Source organism: Lissotriton helveticus, chromosome 10 (genome assembly GCF_964261635.1).
Source record: "Lissotriton helveticus chromosome 10, aLisHel1.1, whole genome shotgun sequence".
Lineage (NCBI taxonomy): Eukaryota > Metazoa > Chordata > Amphibia > Caudata > Salamandridae > Lissotriton > Lissotriton helveticus.
Genome location: NC_136071.1, coordinates 992,148,910 through 992,169,706, shown reverse-complemented (window position 1 = coordinate 992,169,706; position 20,797 = coordinate 992,148,910). Strand labels below are relative to the sequence as shown.

At 44.1% G+C, this 20,797-nt stretch overlaps 1 protein-coding gene across 3 annotated transcripts in view; it reads left to right on the top strand.

The window, feature by feature from the left end:
• Nucleotides 1-20,797, top strand: part of LOC144784709 (ATP-dependent translocase ABCB1-like) — a 916,046-nt gene that overhangs the window by 208,618 nt on the left and 686,631 nt on the right. For all 3 annotated transcript variants that reach the window (XM_078663661.1, XM_078663660.1, XM_078663662.1), the window contains one exon: nucleotides 20,560-20,626. In XM_078663661.1, the coding sequence (XP_078519787.1) occupies nucleotides 20,560-20,626 (67 nt within the window). The remainder of the gene's footprint in view (nucleotides 1-20,559; nucleotides 20,627-20,797) is intronic.

Sequence of the window (20,797 nt, the reverse complement as noted above, 5' to 3'; positions counted from 1 at the left end):
AAGCCAGTGGTTCAAGGAATAAGTTAAATAGAATGGATAAAAGAGCAGAACCTTGAGGAACGCCAAGTGTGAACGCATGGGAATTAGACAGAGATTGATTCATTTCGACTCTTAGGGATCTGTTTTGGAGGAAGGAAGCAAACCCTTGTAATATGACCCCTGATAAGCCTATGCTTTGTTCCAGTAAGTTCAATAGATTATCATGTTTGACGGTGTCAAAGGCATCCGTTAATCAAGTAGTACCTGAAGGCATGATACATTTTGATCCAGCATTTTTAGTATGCCATCCACTATATGAGTAAGTGCAGATTCGGTGCTGTGATCTTGACAGAAGCCTGCCTGGTGTTGGTGGCATAGTTGATATTTGTCTATGTGATTGCATGTTTATTAAGGTATAGCATGTATGCATGAACAGAAGTATGGGCATCTCTTGCAGGTACACTACAATTTAAGGTAATTTATAACTGTCAGGTGATATGAATCATTGAGCAACAAGATGGCTTTAGCTAACGGTCTGTTAGAAAATCGTCTCACTTTTACTAACTACTTTGATATTTTTTCCTCATCTTGAGCAAATCTCTCCACCCCAATTCATTTATGTGCAAACTTGGAATATCAAATGATATAGGGTAACATAGGAAAGCATTCATAGAGAAGAGCTGCAAAGTTGCTCACAGTAGCTCACAGGTTTGCGTAAGGCATTGTCAAAATAGGATTAGATATGCTTACTCTGCAGCTATGCATAGTTTTACTAAAGTACACATGGGCCACTGAGGGCAGTAGAGTTTTCAGTGGGTGACTCGTCATTTGGCAACCACCCAGCCCTTCCCCAGCTGGAAGGCCCTAGCAGATTAGTAGAATTAGGCCCTGCCCAAAACCTACAAAACCTGCTTCATAATTCAAGAAATTACCTGCAGGCCAATGTAGTTGGGGCCTTACTGCAACCTTCTAGCCCATCCCTAAGTTCTCCAGCTTTCTTATCAACCACATTAACCCCATGACTCTTGGCTTCTAGGGCTGTCTTGGTGGCTCTTGCCAGGGAATGTTGGAAGATACGACATTTACCTTTCCACTTCCTGCCCCAGGGTGTCCCTCCATTGGAAATACTGAAGCAGAAAATCAAAAGGATTTTAGGTTCGAATAAATAAGAGTAGTAAATGGGACAAAGTTTATCTACTTTGTTTTCTGATAATTGTCTAATCTTTGGCAGGTGATTGATTATGTGAAGGTGGAGACTAGATGCAAAACAGCACTGTCATTAAAGATAATTAAAACGAGCTACCATGCAACCAGGCTTATCAGTTTGATAATGGAATATTGCAAAGTATCACAAAGAGGAAAATTAAGTAAACAAGGAAAATTGCAAAATAACAGACCATGACATTGGGGTAATCTCCTCAATATAATGTTTGCTAATGCTCTGTGGTTCGTTATCACTGTGCTACTCACAAACACTTATCACTGCATGTAGGTACTGAAAATCTCTTACCTGGCAAAGAATGCAAAAAGCTTATCTTATGTGATTTCTGCAGAATGTTTTGGTGTTTAGTTGGCCTGAGTGCTTGTAAGGTTTTCACTGTGTTGGTCAATGGAATTGCCAAGAAGACACATTGCTGTTGTATTAACTTTGTAGGGAACCTTCAACTCGACTTCCCATAAAAATTGATGATTCTCTGTGGCAACGTCTGTTCCAGAGCAAAAATTCAAAACAATAAATGCACAATAAGTTGAAACTTAATGATACTATACTATAAACCTTCATATGTATGTTCACAATATTTCCAGTAAGTTTTGTATGAGTATCATTGGAGTAACAGAGCTTTTGATGTTTGTATCTGATGACCACATCCGGTGTCCACAGAGATTCTAATTTTAATCACCTGATCATATTTGATAGCAACAATGTTTAAATATCTATATCTCCTTAACCATTTGTCACTGTCAAACTATTTCAATAAATATGTTGTGAAGGATCATTGGTTTTATCCGCTGGTGCAATGTCCGGGTATGTTTAGGGTTAAAATCTGAATACATGTCTGTAAGGATTGGTAGCAGCAGTTTACAGTCGAAAGTCCAGAAGAAATAGACCAGGGCGCCAGGTAGGAGGAGCTGTAGTGAGATATAAACCCAAACCTAAATTCCTAAGGTGGACTATGAGTATAAAGGGCATTCAAAGGACTTCACAGGACAAATGTCACAGAAAAAGTAATCGCATATTCTGGACCTTGACGGCACCAGTGTGGCGGCGAGGAGGGCCGTGGCGCCTCCTGTTGCAGTCGAGGGAGTGGAGAGATAATCTGCCCTCCCCTTCCCCGCGTTTCCACCATTCTCTGGCATTTTGCGCCCCATGGACCCTTGAGGCCTGGCACCCACTAGGGCCTACTAGGGCAGCATAGGCCATACAATGCTCACATTCGCCACATAGGGACTGCCGCACAGTGCACCCCGAGCCATCAAACTTTGCCTATGGGGCTACATCAGATCCTGGGGGTCGTGGGAGAGGAAATCCACCCTCCCCCACCTTGGCTCTCCATTCCTCCATCCCGGGAGGTCAGGCCTGGACATTCTTCTCTATGGTGCTCTTAGAGCATGAATGGAGGCCCCTGGCTGTTGGACAGCCCCCCCGGCCCTACAACCGTCACTAGAGGTCTGGATCCTTCACATCGGGACCAGGCGAGATGGCCTGCCTACCTGCCCCTCTCTCATCTTGGTCCTCCTCCATTGCCTCATGAGAAAATTCTCATCTGAGGTTCGGGGTTCTTCTCCCCTCATCAGCCCCATGACTTGGATCTTGACCTGCTGGGGAGATACCGGTCTCCCAGTTTCACGTCTCTCAAACACCTACTTGGACCAGATGATGAGGCCCAAGTGTATCCCCATGTAATTGTCATTGTCATTGTGTGGTGTTCCTCTGCTGGGACCTTATGGGGCCAGACCTGGCCCTTTTGATCTCTGGGGATGACCCACCAGACTCTATGCGCCTTAGGGGGGTGTGTGGTCAAGTTATACTTTCTCTCCCTCAGAGCTGCCTGGTCACTGTGCACTCTACGGCTGCTATAACCTGTCATGCCCCACATGGACCTCCTTGACATTGTTTGGGGCGGTGGTCCCTCACTGCATGGGCCTGGTTAGTGTATGCCCATTGCAAAACAACTCGCCTGATTCTCTTTACTAGGTCATTGCCCAGTTTTGTGCTGTGTGCACCTGCTGCCCCAGCTGCTTAGGTATCTGCACCCCCCAGGATACCGTGATGGACCCCATTCCATAGGAAATTGCAGTGGTGGGCTGCTGCCTAGAGGAAATGGATGGCAAGATGTCCGAGTTAATGGCGGAATCAAGGTCCAAAAGGGCAGACATTACTGGCTTAATGACAAAATGGAGAGGCTGGAACATGGCCTGTGGACCATGGAGGAGAAGCCCAATCGCATCCTGGACTGGGATTTGGAACTCTGCTACCTCCACACCAAGCTCACGTAATTGGAAGACCAAAGTTGCAGGGATCATTTGCGTTGCTTCTACCTCCCTGAGCGAGCAGAGGGCCTGTACACTCGAGTCTTTATCAGAAATGTACTTTCTATGCTCTCTGGGTTTAACTTTTCCCCCACTCTAGAAATTCAGTGGGCCCACCACCTCGGTCTGGGGGTCTCTAGTTGGCAAAGGCTTACACCTTTGTCCAAGTAGGGACACTTCTTCCTAGGCAGGGCAAGGGAGTTACACTCCTAAAATACCCCTGCTCACCCCCTTGGTAGCTTGGCACGAGCAGTTAGGCTTATCTTAGAGGCAGTGTGTACAGCATTTGCACATAACCAACACTAATACAGTATAAGCATTACAAACGGACACCACACCAGTTTAGAAAAATATGCAATATTTTTATATACTTAAGGCAAGACCAAGACAATAAAAATTCACAATACAGTACTTAAAAATCTTCAGCTATCAAAATGACCTTGTAAAACAGTTCCTTGATTTTGATAGCTCCGTTCGGCAAACAAATCCATTAAACAGATTAAACTCCTCTTTGTTGAAGTCAGGAGTGCTGGCGTCGGCCTGCGTTGGGTTCTACTGTGCAAAGTGCAGCGGTGCGGTGCCCTCAGGTCACGGTGCAAGTAGCGGCTCAGTGGCGGCATCAGATGGCGTCGTTGGTAAGACCAGGGTCGCATGTGAGATGAAGGCGGTGCTCGTCACGGTGCTCACAGGTCACAGTGCAAGCAGGGGCATCGTTGTTGCTGAAGTGCTGACGTCGGCAGACAAACTGGAGTCGATGGTACCTGCATTGGTAGGCCAAGGCTGCAGTGCGGGATGAGGGTGGTGCATCATGTAACTTTACGAGCGGTGCCCTCGAACTATGATGAAAGCCACAATGTCGATTCCGGCGTGGAGGGGTGGTATTGGGGATACCAAGGCAGCATCGTGAAGGAAGGCAGTGCAGAGTGTGGTGCCCACAGGTCGCGGTGTGATCTGCGGCTCGGTGGCAGCCTCAGCAGGCGTCGTCGATGACACCAGGGTTGAGGTGCGGCGGTGCCTTCAGGACACGGGGTCGGCAGTGGTGTCGTAGACGGCATCAAGCTTGAAGTCTGTGTTGTTCCTGAGACATCTTGAACAGGGGGCAAGCTCTACCTCAAGCCCTTGGAGAAACTCACAAAAGTAGAATGCAGAAAGTTCAGTCCAGTCCTTTCACTGTCCAAGGCAGAAGCAGACACTGCAGGATAACACAGCAAAGCACACAGAGGTTCCTCTTCACAGCTTCTCCAGCTCATCTTCTTGGCAGTCTTCTTGATCCAAAAGAGTTCTAAAGTTCGGGGGTTGGGGCCCCAATATTTATACCACTAAATCCTTTGTACTCCGCAGGCAGAGGTTCCTATACCTGGTTCAAACCAGTTCTGGGTGCATTCGGCCAGTGTGCACCTTCTTCCTTTGTCAGTGTAGGCCAGGGTCATCAGACGCACCACAGGAGGTGGAGCCAACATTGTGGAAGGCAGGCACAGACCTATTCAGACCCAAGGTCTACTCCTCCCACCCACCTACATGTAGATAGGTGTATTCAACCCTGTGCTGACTCACCCTGTCACATGGAGTCTCCCCCAACCCCTGTTACTCACAAACCAGACAGGAAATACACAAGCTAGCAGATGCAGGCTGGATGATTAGGTAAGAAAATACCTACTTTCTAAAATTTGTATTTTCAAACACAGAATGCTAAAACCATCTTCACTAAAAGATGTATTTTAGCATACTGAATTCAGGCATACTAAAATCAAATTTCTATCATGTTTGCTGGGTCAGTTAGGATTATAGGATGTTATAATCAAACTGCCCATTCTGGCCTTTGGGGAACAGGTAGCCTTGCAATAGTGAAAAACGAAGTAGGATATAATTCACTAACAGGACATGCCACACACACCAGAGCATGTCCTACCTTTCAGATACAATGCACCCTGCCCACAGGGGTACCTTGGGCCTACCTGAGGGGCGACTCACATGTAGAAAAGGGAAGGTTTAGGGATAGGCAAGTGTGTGCACATGGCCGCCCCAGGCTCTGCACAGCCAGGCCAGAGTTACACTTTACAAGCTATTTGCTTGGGTGGCACAATCCAGTGCTGCAGCCCAACAACAGCATTTGTTTTATGAGCCCTGGCACCCGCAGTGCACTTTACTAGGGATTGACACAAAAATCAAATAGGTCAATCATGGAAACACCAATCCATACGACATTTTATAACAGGAGCACTTGCACTTTACCACTAGGCAGCAGTGGGAAAAGTGAGTAGAATCATTACACCAGCAAAAACAGAGTCAAACCAGGAGGTCAGAAAGCAAAAACTCAAGGGAAACGGTAGGGTGTTGAAATATCGATTACAAAAATATCGTTGACAAAAATATCGTTGGAAAAATATCGTTTACAAAAATATCGACACCCTATACCTAAACAGGTAAGTACATAAATATCGACTCAAAAATATCGTTGTAATAAATATCGTTGTAAAAAATATCGAATTTTTAAATTAATTAAAATTACATTCAATATTAAATAAATATAAGTACTATTAACAAAATAAATTACATTACTTTTATTTTTTGACTATTGAAAACAAATTAAATACACTTTTTCATTATAACTTAATAAATGTGTACATATACATATATTTAACACATTACTTTATATAACAACAATAATACATACATATAATTAAAATATAAAATATATTATTAATTAAAACATTTGATAGTGAAGGGGTAAAAATTACTATTCCCACTCCAGAGGGTGCAACAGTAGGGAAAGCGTTGGATAGCGTAGGGGTTTAAATTACTATTCCCACTCCAGAGGGTGCAACAGTAGGGAAAGCGTTGGATAGCGTAGGGGTTTAAATTACTATTTCCACTCCAGAGGGGATGTATGACGTTACAACGCATACTTTTACCACGCCTACCATTACCACGCATTTTTTACAACGCAGGATCCATGACAACACATACCATTACCACGCATGTATTTACAACGCATATACCTTTACAACGCATACAATTACAACGTAAGTATTGGTAAGTATATAATATTTTTTAATATTTAATTTAATTAAAATTAATATAATGTAATTTAATGTAATTTAATTTAATTAATTTAATTTAATTTAATTTAATTTAATTTAATTAATTTAATTTAATTTAATCAATTTAATTTAATGTAATTTAAATTTAATTATATATAATTTTTACACTGTACCCTTTTCCCAAAAATCCAAAACTGAGCCTGAGCCCAAAAAATACCCCTTTTACCCAAAAACCCTAAACTGACCCTGAACCCTAAAAATACCCCTTTACCCAAAAACTAAAAACTGACCCTGAACCCTAAAAATACCCCTTTACCCAAAAACTGAAAACTGACCCTGAACCCTAAAAATACCCCTTTACCCAAAAACTGAAAACTGACCCTGAACCCTAAAAATACCCCTTTACCCAAAAACTGAAAACTGACCCTAAACCCTAAAAATACCCCTTTACCCAAAAACTGAAAACTGACCCTGAACCCTAAAAATACCCCTTTACCCAAAAACTGAAAACTGACCCTGAACCCTAAAAATACCCCTTTACCCAAAAACTGAAAACTGACCCTGAACCCTAAAAATACCCCTTTACCCAAAAACTGAAAACTGACCCTAAACCCTAAAAATACCCCTTTACCCAAAAACTGAAAACTGACCCTGAACCCTAAAAATACCCCTTTACCCAAAAACCCAAAACTGAGCCTGAACCCAAAAAATACCCCTTTACAAAAAAAACCAAATAATATTTTTAATAAAATAATATACTTACCAATACTTACGTTGTAATGGTATGCGTTGTAAAAGTACCTGCGTTGTAAATACATGCGTGGTAATGGTATGCATTGTAATGGATCCTGCGTTGTAAAAAATGCGTGGTAATGGTAGGTCGTGGTAAAAGTTGCGTTGTAAAGGTTGTATACCCTCCAGAGGGTGCAACAGTAGGGAAAGCGTTGGATAGCGTAGGGGTTTAAATTACTATTCCCACTCCAGAGGGTGCAACAGTAGGGAAAGCGTTGGATAGCGTAGGGGTCAAAATTACTATTCACACTCCAGAGGGTGCAACAGTAGGGAAAGCGTTGGATAGTGTAGGGGTTAAAATTATTAAATGTATTTACAATGTTTAAAAATTAAAAAATCTTTATTTTTATTTAATTAATCATTAATTAAATAATTATTCAATTAAAATGTAATTAATTCACTACTTTTTCACTTAAAAATTCAACTACACACACCTAAAATTAATTAAACAATTAACATAACTAATTTACATAATTATTAATCAATTAACGAATTGAAATTAATTAACTATTATTTATTACACTATTTATATTCAATTAACACATTCATTAATCAATTATTTTATTATATTTACAATGTTTAAAAATTAACAAATCTTAATTTTTATTTAATTAATCATTAATTAAATATTTATTCAATTAAAATGTAATTAATTCACTACTTTTTCACTTAAAAATTCAACTACACACACCTAAAATTAATTAAACAATTAACATAATTAATTTACATAATTATTAATCAATTAACTAATTGAAATTAATTAACTATTATTTATTACACTATTTATATTCAATTAACACATTAATCAATTATTTTATTATATTTAAATTACTTCCCACCCTACTCCCCTATAAACCCACAACCCGCTACGGAACTATTAACACTAAATTCAACATAAAATACGGTATTAACTAATAAAATACTACAAAAAATACTACTTTGACAACCAATACTCATTAAAACACTTAATTACTTATTATTATTTAAAAAACGATATTTTTGTAAACGATGTTTTTGTAAACGATATTTATTACAACTATATTAATGTTAACGATATTACTTACCTGTCTGTCGATATTCTTGTCAAACTATATTTTTGTCATCGATATTTCTTCTTGTCGATATTTCTGTGACGATATTAATGTTAGTCGATATTTTTACGACGATATTCCCGCTCTGTACCAAGGGAAACACGCCAAAAGATGCCAAGTCTAATATCCAGACAGGGTACATCTTTTGAATGCTTGCTTTCTCCGTCATGAGCAGTGTCAGCAGATCTTTGCCACTGCTCACGCTCACGGCCAATTTGACTCGAAGTGCCATGAGATTCACATTGCAACAGGCTTCTGCCAGGATATCAACAACAAGAGTAGGGGCTTCCTCGCCCATCACAGTCTACTTCACAAATTGAACATCAAATTTGGCCTCTTTGTACCGGCACAGATGTGGATCATGAGGAATGTCAGAGTCCACAACTTCTATGACTCAGGAGAACTGTGCACCATTCAGGACCTGCTTCACACCTGGACTCCCCCTCCCTCGCTTGGGCACTGAGGACCAAAACCCTTGAGGGGACCGTTCTTCGGACAGACTTCATGGCCGAAGGACAATCCTCTCTGGGCAGTGGCAGAGCTCACTTTGGACCAAGATCGGGACAACTCCTGCTCCCCACTGAAGCCTTGGACATCTACAGACTGAGAGGTCTCCTTGTCCTGCCATCCATTTATTGTTTGGCCCACTGTAGGAGCCCACCCCAGACTGATTGTCAATTGAGTATATGCTTCTGTATTGAGTGGGAGGAGGTTTTGCTTGTTGTTTGCTCTTGTTTTCCTCATATTCTTTTGTGAATGCCTGCTGCTTTTCATGTTTCTAAGTCTGTGGTCTCATTTTTTGATGTTCACTATTTGCTGCTTTGGTTGTCCCCCACTTTCTCAGGGAGGTACCCCCACTCCCTTCTTCCCCCTAGCCATTCATTACATCTGGGCCAAGCATGTTCTCTTGCACCCTGGTTGCTCTTCACCTTGCTCCACTGCCTTGATTTTGCAGCACGCATGTCAGTTTCCCCAGCGCACCTCGTATTCCCCCTGCAGCCTCTGTTTTTCTGTCTTTCATTTCTCCAGCTTTCAACCCCTCAAAGTCCCAGCCTTAGAGGCCTAACTTTTCCCCCCATTCCCCCATGACACTTTTGATCTATGAACCCTCAGGCAATCCCTGTCGACACCTATTTGTATTCTCATTTGTTTGTGGGCTCACTCTAAATTATCTTGGTGTCTCTCAGAAATATTTCCTGGAATTATTAAAGTAAGAAAATCCTGACATATCTTCAGTTCAAGCTTGTGGATGTGGCTCTGCTCCAGGAGACCCACCTTTCATCAGCAGAGGTGGATCAACTTGGCCTTGACAGGGTAGGGAGGGCAATCCATAGTAGCCGTCTGTTAAAAATGGGGATCTCTAGTTAGCAGCGGCTGGCGCCAATGTCCAAATAGGGATCCTTCTTCCGAAGTCAGAGTAAGGGGGCTACACCCCTTTGATAACCCCTGCTCGACCCTGTGGTAACGTAGAATGAGGCCTATCTCAGAGGCAGTGTGTGAAGCATTTATGACCATACACAACAATGCAGTGAAGACACTACAAAGGGACACCACACAAGTAGCTATAGAAAAATAAGTATCTTTATGTTGGCTTAACACAAGGCTCAAAAGCGATCAAGAAGCCACAATGCACGTAAATATAGATTCACTCAAAAAGCAATAAAAGCACTCAAAAGCGTGTGAAACTAACTGAGTTCGAGGCCAGGGCGACGCGACCCAGTGATGCACAATCTACACAAGGTGTAAAGGGGCATGGCACGCAGCTTCATGAGGACAGGCGGACTCACAGCAGCCACAGCTCCCAGCTGCAGCAGTCCGCGGCGTGCACACTCGATGATCCTGGGATGGGTTTTGAAAGTGGCCACCCAGCGGCAACGATGCTCGGTGGTGGTGGCCCACGGAGGTGATGACAAAGTTCCTCGATGTTGTGACCAGTGCGGGCACTCAGCAGCACAGCTCCTCAGCTGCAGCGGCCCACAATAGCGATAGCGATGATTCTCGCAGCACAGACAGATTCAGGCTCTCAGCGGCAACAGCTCCTCAGCTGCAGCGGCCCACAATAGCGAAAGTGATGATTCTCACAGCACAGACATATGCGGGCTCTCAGCAGCAACAGCTCCTCAGCTGCTGCGGCCCACAATAGCAATATCAATAATTCTCACAGCACAGACAGATTCAGGCTCTCCGCGGCAACAGCCCCTCAGCTGCAGTGGCTCGCGATAGCGATGATTCTCAGCCTGCGTTCCCCGCAGTAGATCCAGAGGCTCTGGAATTCTCGACAGAAGCCTCACCTGCTAGTAGAATCCCCCTCGATAGGAATTCAGAAGGCTGATGGGTAAAGTCTAATGTCCCTGAGACTTCAGCAGGAGGCAAGATTAAATCAGGCCCTTGGGTAGTTGCTTCAGCAAGATGGATGAAAGTTTCAAAGTCCTTTCCCTCTAGTTACGCGGACAGAGATTTGTTTTGACATCCAGAAGTAACACACCATGTAGGGGTTTTAGCACAGACATTTATACCCCAAAAGTCTTTGTTCTCAATAGTCACAAGCCACAGAACACAGACAGGACCAGTTTGCTTACAAGGCTGCATCCTGCCTTTTAGGAAGAGGGGGTCTGCCATCAGACGCACAATGGGAGGTGAGCCATCATTCACCTTGCCAGGCACAGCCCTGCTCATATCAAAGGGTCACCCCTCCCCATACTCCAACTACAGATCTCTCTATTCAATCCAGGTCAGCCTCAGCCTGCCCTGTCCCTCCAAAACCAGACAGCCAATACACATAACCGCAGAGCACACTGGAAGGCTTAGGCAAGAAAATACCTACTTCTAAAAGTGTTATTTTCAAACACAGAATATAAAAATATTCTTCACTACAAGATGCACTTTAATATTTTGAGCTCAGTCATACTGAATTCGACTTTCCTATCATGTTCCTTGGGTCAATTAGGATAATAGAATGTAATAGTCAAACTGCCCATCCTGGCCCAAGTGAACAGATAGCCTTGCAATAGTGAAAAACGAAATGGAGTGTAATTCACTATCAGGACATGCTACACAGAGCAAGGTATGTCCTACCTTTCACATACAATGCACCCAGCCATAGGGGTGACTTACATGATGCCAAGGGAAGGTTTAGGGACTGGGAAGTGGGTTCACTTCACAGTCAGCATGGCAGCTCTGGACTGTACACAGACTCTGCAATGGCAAGTCTGGGACACACTTTACAAGCAGCTTCTGTGGGAGGCGCAATCAGCTCTGCAGGCCCACCAGCAGTATTCGGGCTACCAGCCCTGGGCGCACATGGTGCACTATACTAGGGACTAACAGTTAAACCAAATGAGCCAATTATGGGAATACTAATTCATACAGTCAATTTACAATAGGGAGCATTCGCGCTGTGGCACTGAATGGCAGGGGCACAGGGTCCAGAGCATCTAACACCAGCAAACACAGAGGAGACAAAAGCGAATGGTGCCAGGTCTAACTCCGCCCACCTTATTGCCCGATAGCACTGTCGAGCCCCGCAAAATGTGGCATTGCGATCCTCTTCAGGATATCTCTGCCCTTATGGTGCTCAAGATGTGGATCAGTGAGGACAGCCGCTATGTCTTCTGGAAACTTCACCTTAGCAGCAAAACACTCTGTGTGTGCTCAGTCTATCCTACAACGGGCCAAAACTACAATTCTTCCTTCAGTTGAATTGTGTCCTCACAGACATTGATGATGACCACTAGATCATGGGAAAGCAACGGAATCTGGCCTGAGATGCAGTTTTGGTTCTCACTGGCCTGCTCGATGTGGGCAGTGTTGCAAACCGGACCTTTCTGGGGGACATCATGGCTTGTGGACATCTGCTGTCTCCCTCATCCAACGGATCAGCAGTATACCTTCCTTTTGCTGGTACACGGCATGCAGTCCCAGCTACACTACTTATAAGTTTTGCACCCCATGGTTGCCTTATCCCAAGAAGCTCTAATTCTTGAGAGCATACTCGCAGACAATTCACTCGTGCTGCTGTACCTGGATATGGGGCTGACCAGCCCAAGGCATAAGACTTGCCACCTTAACATATCCCACTATTGCGCCCCTTCGGGCAAGGCGCAACGTTGGTCTCCCATCACTGTCTAGCTCGAGCACAACCAGGGTACGGTGGCCTCCATATGCACTGTATGGGCAGCTGCTAAAGCGACCTTTCAAGTACAACTGGTGAGGGATAGGACCATCATGAACAGACAGCCGTGGAAGATGACATCAATTCCCTCACCCACCTCTACACGGAGTCCCCATCCGATAGGTCTTGCATGGACCTTAATGCGGAATATCTAAGGTGGAATACAAATAACACCTGTGGGGCCACCACTATGAGCAAGGGGAGAAGGCGGGGTCGCAGCTGGAGGCTCAACTCAATTAACAAGAGGTGGTGTTGGCATTCCAGCCTTTTGGTCCACCTCGGGAGGGATCCTCATCCAGCCACAGGACATTGTAGATTCATGTCCTGCTTACTACTGAGACCTATATACCTCGTAGGCCGTGGCAGATCCAGCAGGGTTTGATGCCTTCTTCAATAAGGGTGCCTCTCCTGCCTCAATGACTCTGGTAAAGATCTTCTCAAGGGTGAGATCACTAAGGCTGAGCTCTTACTATCCTTACCCAGTCTCCCATATCGCAAGGCTCCCAAGGAGTACAGCTTCCTGACAGAGTTCTACAAGTGTACACGGAAGAAGGTGATGGACTCCCTCTACAAGACCTTCCAGAAAATGGAAACAATGGGCTTCCTTGACCTCCTCCTCTCCTCCTCTACTACAGGGCACAGATTGCAGTCCTCCACAAGCCAGCAAAGGACCCCCTTCGCTGTAGCAGTTATAGGCCTATCTCCCTGCTCAAGGGGACATGAAGATATTGGCAGGGGTTCTGGCGGTGCACCTTCAGATGGTGATCCGAACCCTTGTCCATCATTCATAGGTAGGGTTTGTCACCAGGTGATCTTCGCGCAACCATCTCTGCATGCTGGCCCATGCATTCTTTTCAGTGAAGGACCTCCCTGAAGTGATCTTTGCCCTCTTCCTGGTTGCTGAGAAGGTGTTCAACAGGATAGAGTGGAACTTCCTCTTTGTGACGCTCCAACGGTTCAACCTCAGTGAGGTATCCATAGCTTTACGACTCCCCCTCCACGCAGGTCAACTGTGGAAGTGTCTCTCAGACTCCTTCTGGCCCTGTCAAGGACCACGACAAGGCTACCTGTTATCGCCCCTTATCTTACTGCTGGCCATGGATCCTCTAGCAGAGACTCTTTGCCTGTCTCCATCATTGGTGGGCATCCCCTCCCTGGAGGAATGTCGGCCCTTTAACTTTAAGCTGACAATCCTCAGCTCATGCTCTCACACCTCCCCCAGTCCTTTCCAGCACACATGTCCATCTCCGTCTTTGTTGTGATTTCAGGCTACAGAATTAGTTGTGGTAAGAGTGACGACCTTCCATTCTCATGAGTGACTACCCGCAAAGACATCTCAGCCTATCCTTTTCAATGGAAGCCCTCCTGCCACATATACCTGCAGATTTATCTCAACCAGGGCGTGGGACGCGTGGTAGTGAATAACCTTGAACAACTCCTAGACCTTAAGTGGTTGGATTTTGAAAGTGGTCCCACCTAAGACTCTCGCTATGGGGCAGAGTGTAAGTGGTCAAGATAGTGGCTCTACTGTACTTTACCTATGTCCTGGGCATGTTACACTTCATTGGCACCCTTTCACTGTTACGCTCCTTGGACAAGACCATTAGAGCCTTGTGGGGTTACTTCCAACCCAGTCTGGCCGGTAGTCATCTTAAGCCCTCCCCATATAAGTCTTGATAGACTGTAATCTCCTAGGTGTCCCCCAGGCTTTGCAAGTTCTCTACCATTACAGGACTGTTCACTCATCTCAGGGAACCCAATGATCCAACCCATGGCCATGTCTTGGTTGTGCACCCACTGCCTCTTACCAGGGAACGTCCTCCTCCATAACCACACTCTTCTGGGGCAGCAATGGCCTCCGGGTTGGGGCGATGTGCTTGACTGGGGTGCGCTGCATGTGGCTTGTATCTACACTCTCCAATATGTGTTTGCTTAGGGCGTCCTCAAATCCCTTGAGGTATTGTAGGAAAAGTTGAGCCTTCCTCATGGTCAATACTGGCAATATTTGCAGTCACAACTTTGTCTCACTTATGCACTTAGCCCACAGCCCTGGGCCTTCTTACCCTTGACAGTAGTTTTGTATTAAAAGGTATGGCATTGCTTCCGGGAGGGGGTGATGTCAGGCTTCTACACCCATTTGATATGCCAGCTATATTCAGCGCCCCTGTTGGCCTGTCAGTGCAGCACATGGGAGGCTTGTCTCCAGAGGACTGGGAAGAGCTCATAGACACCCTAAGCAGTGATGCCAGGAAAGCCTGGCTGAAGTCCTGCCTCAACACTTCACTTCATGACTGACAATGGACTCCAGCAAAGCTGCTGTCAGGGCAGCTGCTGTCCCACTCTGACTGCAGACATTGTGCCAAAACATGCTGCAACATGGTGCATTGTTATGACTGGCCCTCCATCCGCTGCTACTGGAAGCAATTGCTGCAATGTTTCATGAGACACTGCAGATCCCACAGTCGCTGTCGCACTCCATGATCCATCTCCATCCCTTTGCTGGCCTTGCGACCCTTTCCCCCATAGGAGAACCATGGTCTTAATGCAATGATGGCAACAGCTAAACACTGTGTCCTTTGTCACTGGCTCTCCCTGCAACCCCTAACTCATGATGTCACTGCCATGTATCAGACGGCCTCTTACGAACGTGTCATTTACAATCTTCAGGGTCTGAGATCTTTCTTTTCACCTGGGCTCATTTTCTACAAGGGACTTGTGCTGACTAGGCTCTGCTCCTGCTGGCATGGCGGACACCCTCTTGACCCTGCCGGGGGTTCTCAGGTCTTGGTCGTGGTACTGGGCCCTGGTCCTCTCATTCTCCTCCTTCTTCTCCTTCATATTCTCTTTCTCAATTTCTCCCTTTTCTTTTGCCTCGAGCCTCGTTTGTGGTTCTGCCTCTTTCACAACCTCTTCCCTGATTGTGTCTCCCTCTACATTTGCCCATGTTTCTTCTACACTCTCGCCGTGATGCCTTTCCTTCTCCACTCCCATGGTCTGGCCCAACCACGATTCGTCATCATGCTCTTTCTTCTGTGTCCTTTCCTTTTATTTTAATTTCTTCTCTATTTCTCTTTCTACCTCCCCCTTCTTTTTTCTATTCTTTTCTTTCCTTCTTTCCCTATCCTTCTCGTACTTTTTTCTTTCCTTTTATTTCCTCTTTAGCTTTCCCTCTCTTCCTTTTTCCTTTCCTTTTGTTTCCTTTTTCCCTTTCCCTCTCTTCCTTCTTCCTCTCGTCTCCTCTTCTGTCTTGTCTTCTCTTCTCTCCTCTCTCCTCTTGTCTACTCTTCACTCCCCTCTTCTCTCCTCTACTCTCCTCCTCTCTTCTGTTCTCTCTTCTGCCCTCTTTTCTCCCCTCCTCTCTCCTCTCCCCTTTTCTCTTCTCTATTCTCCACTCCCTCTTTCGTCCCCTTTTCCTTCCTTTTCTCTTGTTTCTTCTACCTTCCCTCTTTCTTCCCCTTTTCTTTTCCTGTCTGTATTCTCCCCTCCCTCTTTCTTTCCCCTTTTCTTTTCCCTTCTCTATTCTCCCATCCCTCTTTCTTTCCCCTTTTCTTTTCCCTTCTCTATTTTCCCATCTATGTTGCCTCCTGCCCCATCCTCTCTTCTATCCCCTGCCCTTTCCCTCCCCCCATTACCCCCTTTGAAGGTTTTATATAGTGCCATCAAGAAACTTGCGGGTATCAGAGCGCTCACACATGTTATAATGTTGAAAATATGTTTCCAATGAGGGTGGAATCTGTTGTATTTTGTACTGTTCCTTTACAATTTGAGCACTTGCATTCTGACTGCCTTCGGCTGCCAAGTTTGTAGCAATGTACTAATTTTAGTATAAAGTTGCTGCCCCCCCTTCCCCTTGCATCTTTGAATAAGTCAACTGACTCTTGGAGTCTCTTCTTCTGCCTGGCACTCAAGGATGACTTCCTCAAGCAGGGTGCCCCAGGCACAGTCCTCTCTTTGCTAGCCCAAGGAGCAGCAGGCACATTCCAACACAAGTGTGGCCTCTCTCTGTCAGTTCCAAGGTCAGCAGGGCAGACATTCTACAGGCCTCTCCTGCAGTGCAGATAAGATCTGTGGTCTGGGTGCAAGGGGGGCCTACTTATGTTCAGAAAGTGCCCTCGGCAGATGCTGCATGCTACTAGCCAGTAGGCTTCTTGGATCCCTCCAACCTGATGACAGCTTCCCTGCCTTTTGGGCCCAGTAGGCCCTTTTCAGGGGCAACCTCAAAACATTTAAAAGAAGACTTGGACTTTTTCATAGCTTGAAATGCTAAAGTCGAGTTAGCAGTTTAAAACTGCTCTACCAGCCAGCAATGACAGGCTAAGAGTCATGCTTTTGCTTAATCACACGCATGCTGTCACAACTAGTGCTGCAGTCCATGAGAGACACTTTAACTTCCAGGCCCAAGGTACCACAATACCAAATACTATGCATTAACAAGTACGTTAAATTACAACAACTGGTGATAATACACATTTAAAGTGCTCTGATGCACATGCCCAAAGTCCTGATTAACATGGATCAGGGAATTTCAGAGTCATTACACTAGTGCTTAGTAAGCCTAATGGGGGGCACAAAGTTGGGGGGAACTTGCAAAAAGTCAGTTTCCTCACAGGTAACCCTCCACTTCAAGTAATAATCACAATACTTGTCAAGGTGAGCAACTAAAGTCACTAAAACTTGAGCTCTACCCCTCTAGGAGCTATGGCACAGAGCAGTCCAGTTTAACATAAAGGCAAACGCTGAAGTATTTATGCAGTAACAAAACAGTAATAAGGTCAAAACACAACAAAAGAAAAATCCGAGACCAATTTAGCAAATAGAGCACATTTTGATCAAATTCACAACACCAAAATAATACAATTCCAATAAGGGAAACTGAAGATATGATTTTTTAAAGTTGAAATGGTATGAAGATTTACTTTGGGATTTAGGGCCAGATTTAGATCTTAGCAAATGGGTTACTCAGCCGAAATGGTGACTAATATCCTGTCCACAGAAATATAAATTCCATTGGCTATAATGGGATTTCTATTTCGGCAGATGGGATATTCATCACCGTTGTGATGAAGTAGCTTGTCCGGTGAGCTCTAAATTTAGCCCTTAGTGGCATATTACCAACAACTAGCGATAATTATCGGTATGTTGGCTTAGCGGCAATATTTTTATCGCCGAGCTGCGGCGATTTTTATCGCTTAGGAACCTTGCTATTATCAAGGTTTATCTCCTAAGCGATAAAAATCGGCCAAAATGCATGAATATCGCTGAAAAGTCAGCGATATTCATGCATTACCGAGCTAATGCTCTTAGCCATGTTATCCACCTACCATTGGATAACATGGCTAAGAACCGCTATGGGGCAGGTGTTAGCTTTTGGAGATATTCACGCTTAGCGCGAATATCTCCAAAAGTTGGTAATAGGAGATAGCGATGTTAGTGACTGTTTCCAGTCGCTAACATCTTGGCACGCCCACTTTGCATGTCATTAGTGATAAATTTCACTGACATGCAAAGCGGGGCCCAAGATGGTCGCTATCTCCTACTAGCTGTCGCTAACGGGTGTTAGCGACAGCTGGGTAGTAGGGAGATAATTTTATCTCCGCTTTCTTGGCTTTTAAAGCCAAAAAAGCGGAGATAAACCCCCTTGATAATATGCCCCCTAGTCTCTGAAATGTCAGTCAAAAATCTTCAGCAGTGAAAGGCAGCAGAATGTGGCTTAAGAGTGCTTCATGATGCCAGAATCAGTTGACATTTGATTGAAAGTTCAGAGTGGGAGAAATTTAAATTCGTGCCCAGAGAAGGTCCCTCATCAGTCATTACTTTCGGCCCCTTGGCCCAGTGAAGATGTCTATGCTTAGTCACTTTTTTATGTTTGTCTTTTTCCAGTTAAGCAAGGCTGCAGGTGTACCCAAGAGGGCTCCACGAGACCAGATACCTTCTCCATAAGGACACACTTGTTCAGATTTGTTGCTTTTGAAAAGCTCCAAGTAGTTGAAAACTGAATCTTCACCCCAGCCACAACTCACTTTTGTCCAGTCTGATGGGAGATGTCTTGGCTTTACTCGTGAATGAGTGCTTTGCTGACCTGGAGCGTTTTCTTGACTTCATGAAAGAGTTGTGATATCTTATTCTTAACACTCAACACACACCCAACTGTGTGTGATAGTTGTCTGTGGGTGTCTTTTAGAACACAGACAACTATCTTGGTATTCAATCGAAAGAGTAGAGCAAAATGTGAGCAATCAACTCCTTTGATTCATCATCTCATCCTTATTCGCACCATAAAATAAGGAGAATTAAAACTAGGGATCTCAGATAGGATTCTACTGCCCCTCCAAAAGTGCGAAAGATGCTTTCTCTTTCATTGTTGCTGTAATCAAACTATAGCAGGCATCTTAGATTAGACTTATACACACCTCTGCTTATAGAACTGAATAAAAGTTAGCCACTATTTTAGTCTACTCAAGGCCTTTCTTTTCTTCAGCCCATCCCCAACAATACATTATTTTGGGCATGTGAATATGTGAGCAGTCCTGGTCTCCATCACTTTGCTTACTGCTCTTCAAAAGTGCAAATCTGCTTAATCTTTCCTTGTTGCTGAAATCAAACTGTAGTAGATATCCTTGATTAGAATTGTCCATATCTTTGCCCATGGAACTGAGTGAAAATTAGCCAATATTTTAGCCTATTTTTAGGGTCTTTCTTTTCTTCATGTCCCCAACAATTCATTACTTTAGGCCTGTGAATATTTGAGCAGCCCTGGTCTTTGTCAGTTTACCTAGGGCTGGAGAAGACAGCTTCCTTGAACTATTGCCTCCTCCTTGCCTGTACCTCAGACTGGACATTCGAAATAGGCTATTATCTCCCTTCATGAAGCTCCAAACCCTCTTATTCTCATTTTATTGCTGCACCTAAATTATATAATTAATCTTAGATTCATTTTAGATTTGATCTTAGATACATGTCCTTAATAAACGTGAAGAGGGGATATCCTGTTTGGAAAGGCCTTTCTTCTTCAAACTCAACTGCTTTGAGCCCACCTCAGAACATTTTCAGTGAAGGCAACTGAATTAGGGTAGTCTTGATCTTTAGTAATTTGTTGAGGGTGAGACCGATGAGCTCCTATGGTCCATAATTTTCTTTTGGCCAGCAACACTTAATAAGAAGAAATTAAAATGGACATTTACATTTACATTTACATTTACATTATTTGAGTTAGGTTTCTTCTGCAATACTGTAGCCACAATGGACATTTACTGTTCCTTTTTTACTGCTCTAGACCTGTGAAAGCTAACCTACCGAACCAGCTCTATACAACTGAATGAGCAGTGACCACTGTTTAGGGTGGAGTGGTTTTCTTTCAGTCCCTCTTTTTTAAACCTACCCTCTTTAAAACCGCTCTTTTCATGGCATTCTTGACAGTATAGAAATTTACGGGCGAAAGGGTGAAATCCTGTTTGGACTAATTCAAAGCACAAGAGCACTATAGGGTAGGGGTGGGCAGAATTTGCGTAATCGCGTTACGCAAATCTCTGAGAACCAGTAAAAAATCTCCGCGAACACGCAGAAATGCGAGTTGGAGCTACAGCACAGAATGGCATGCCGGCATCTACTTTCTGTCTTTCTGCTGCATGGTAAGGACACTCAGAAGGCAATGCAATTGTAATGGCGTGTCACCTATGGGTACAGATCAACCATGTGCAAATTGCAGAAAATACACTCCATTTATAAACTCCCTCCCTATTAAAGTCTGATCTTTTCAACTCTTATCCATGAAGCTCCATTTTCTTAATCACCTCCTGATCTCATCATCACTCAAGGAGACTCGTTTAAATCTCTAGTGTGACATGATGGAGTCATAGAAGACCTTGAGGCTACAATGAAAACGTATCTATGTTTTAATTGCTTTGCTACATAAATGGCGTATTTTGTTGCTATTAAACTTTTCGTTTCTTTCCAGCCCTAGCTACAAGCAGTAACGAATGCGATGGTTCTTCAGGAGTAGACATTGAAGCTGAAATGTCAAAGTAAGTAACATTTCTGTTCACATAAATTGCAACACTGTATGTGTACGTTTCAAATTTAGGCCTACTTCTTTTATTGAGATTTAATTCACATAGGTAGATAACAAACGTTAGAAATTTGGCACTTATTTAAAAGGCATGTTGAAATGTTGCACCTATAATTAATCTGTACTA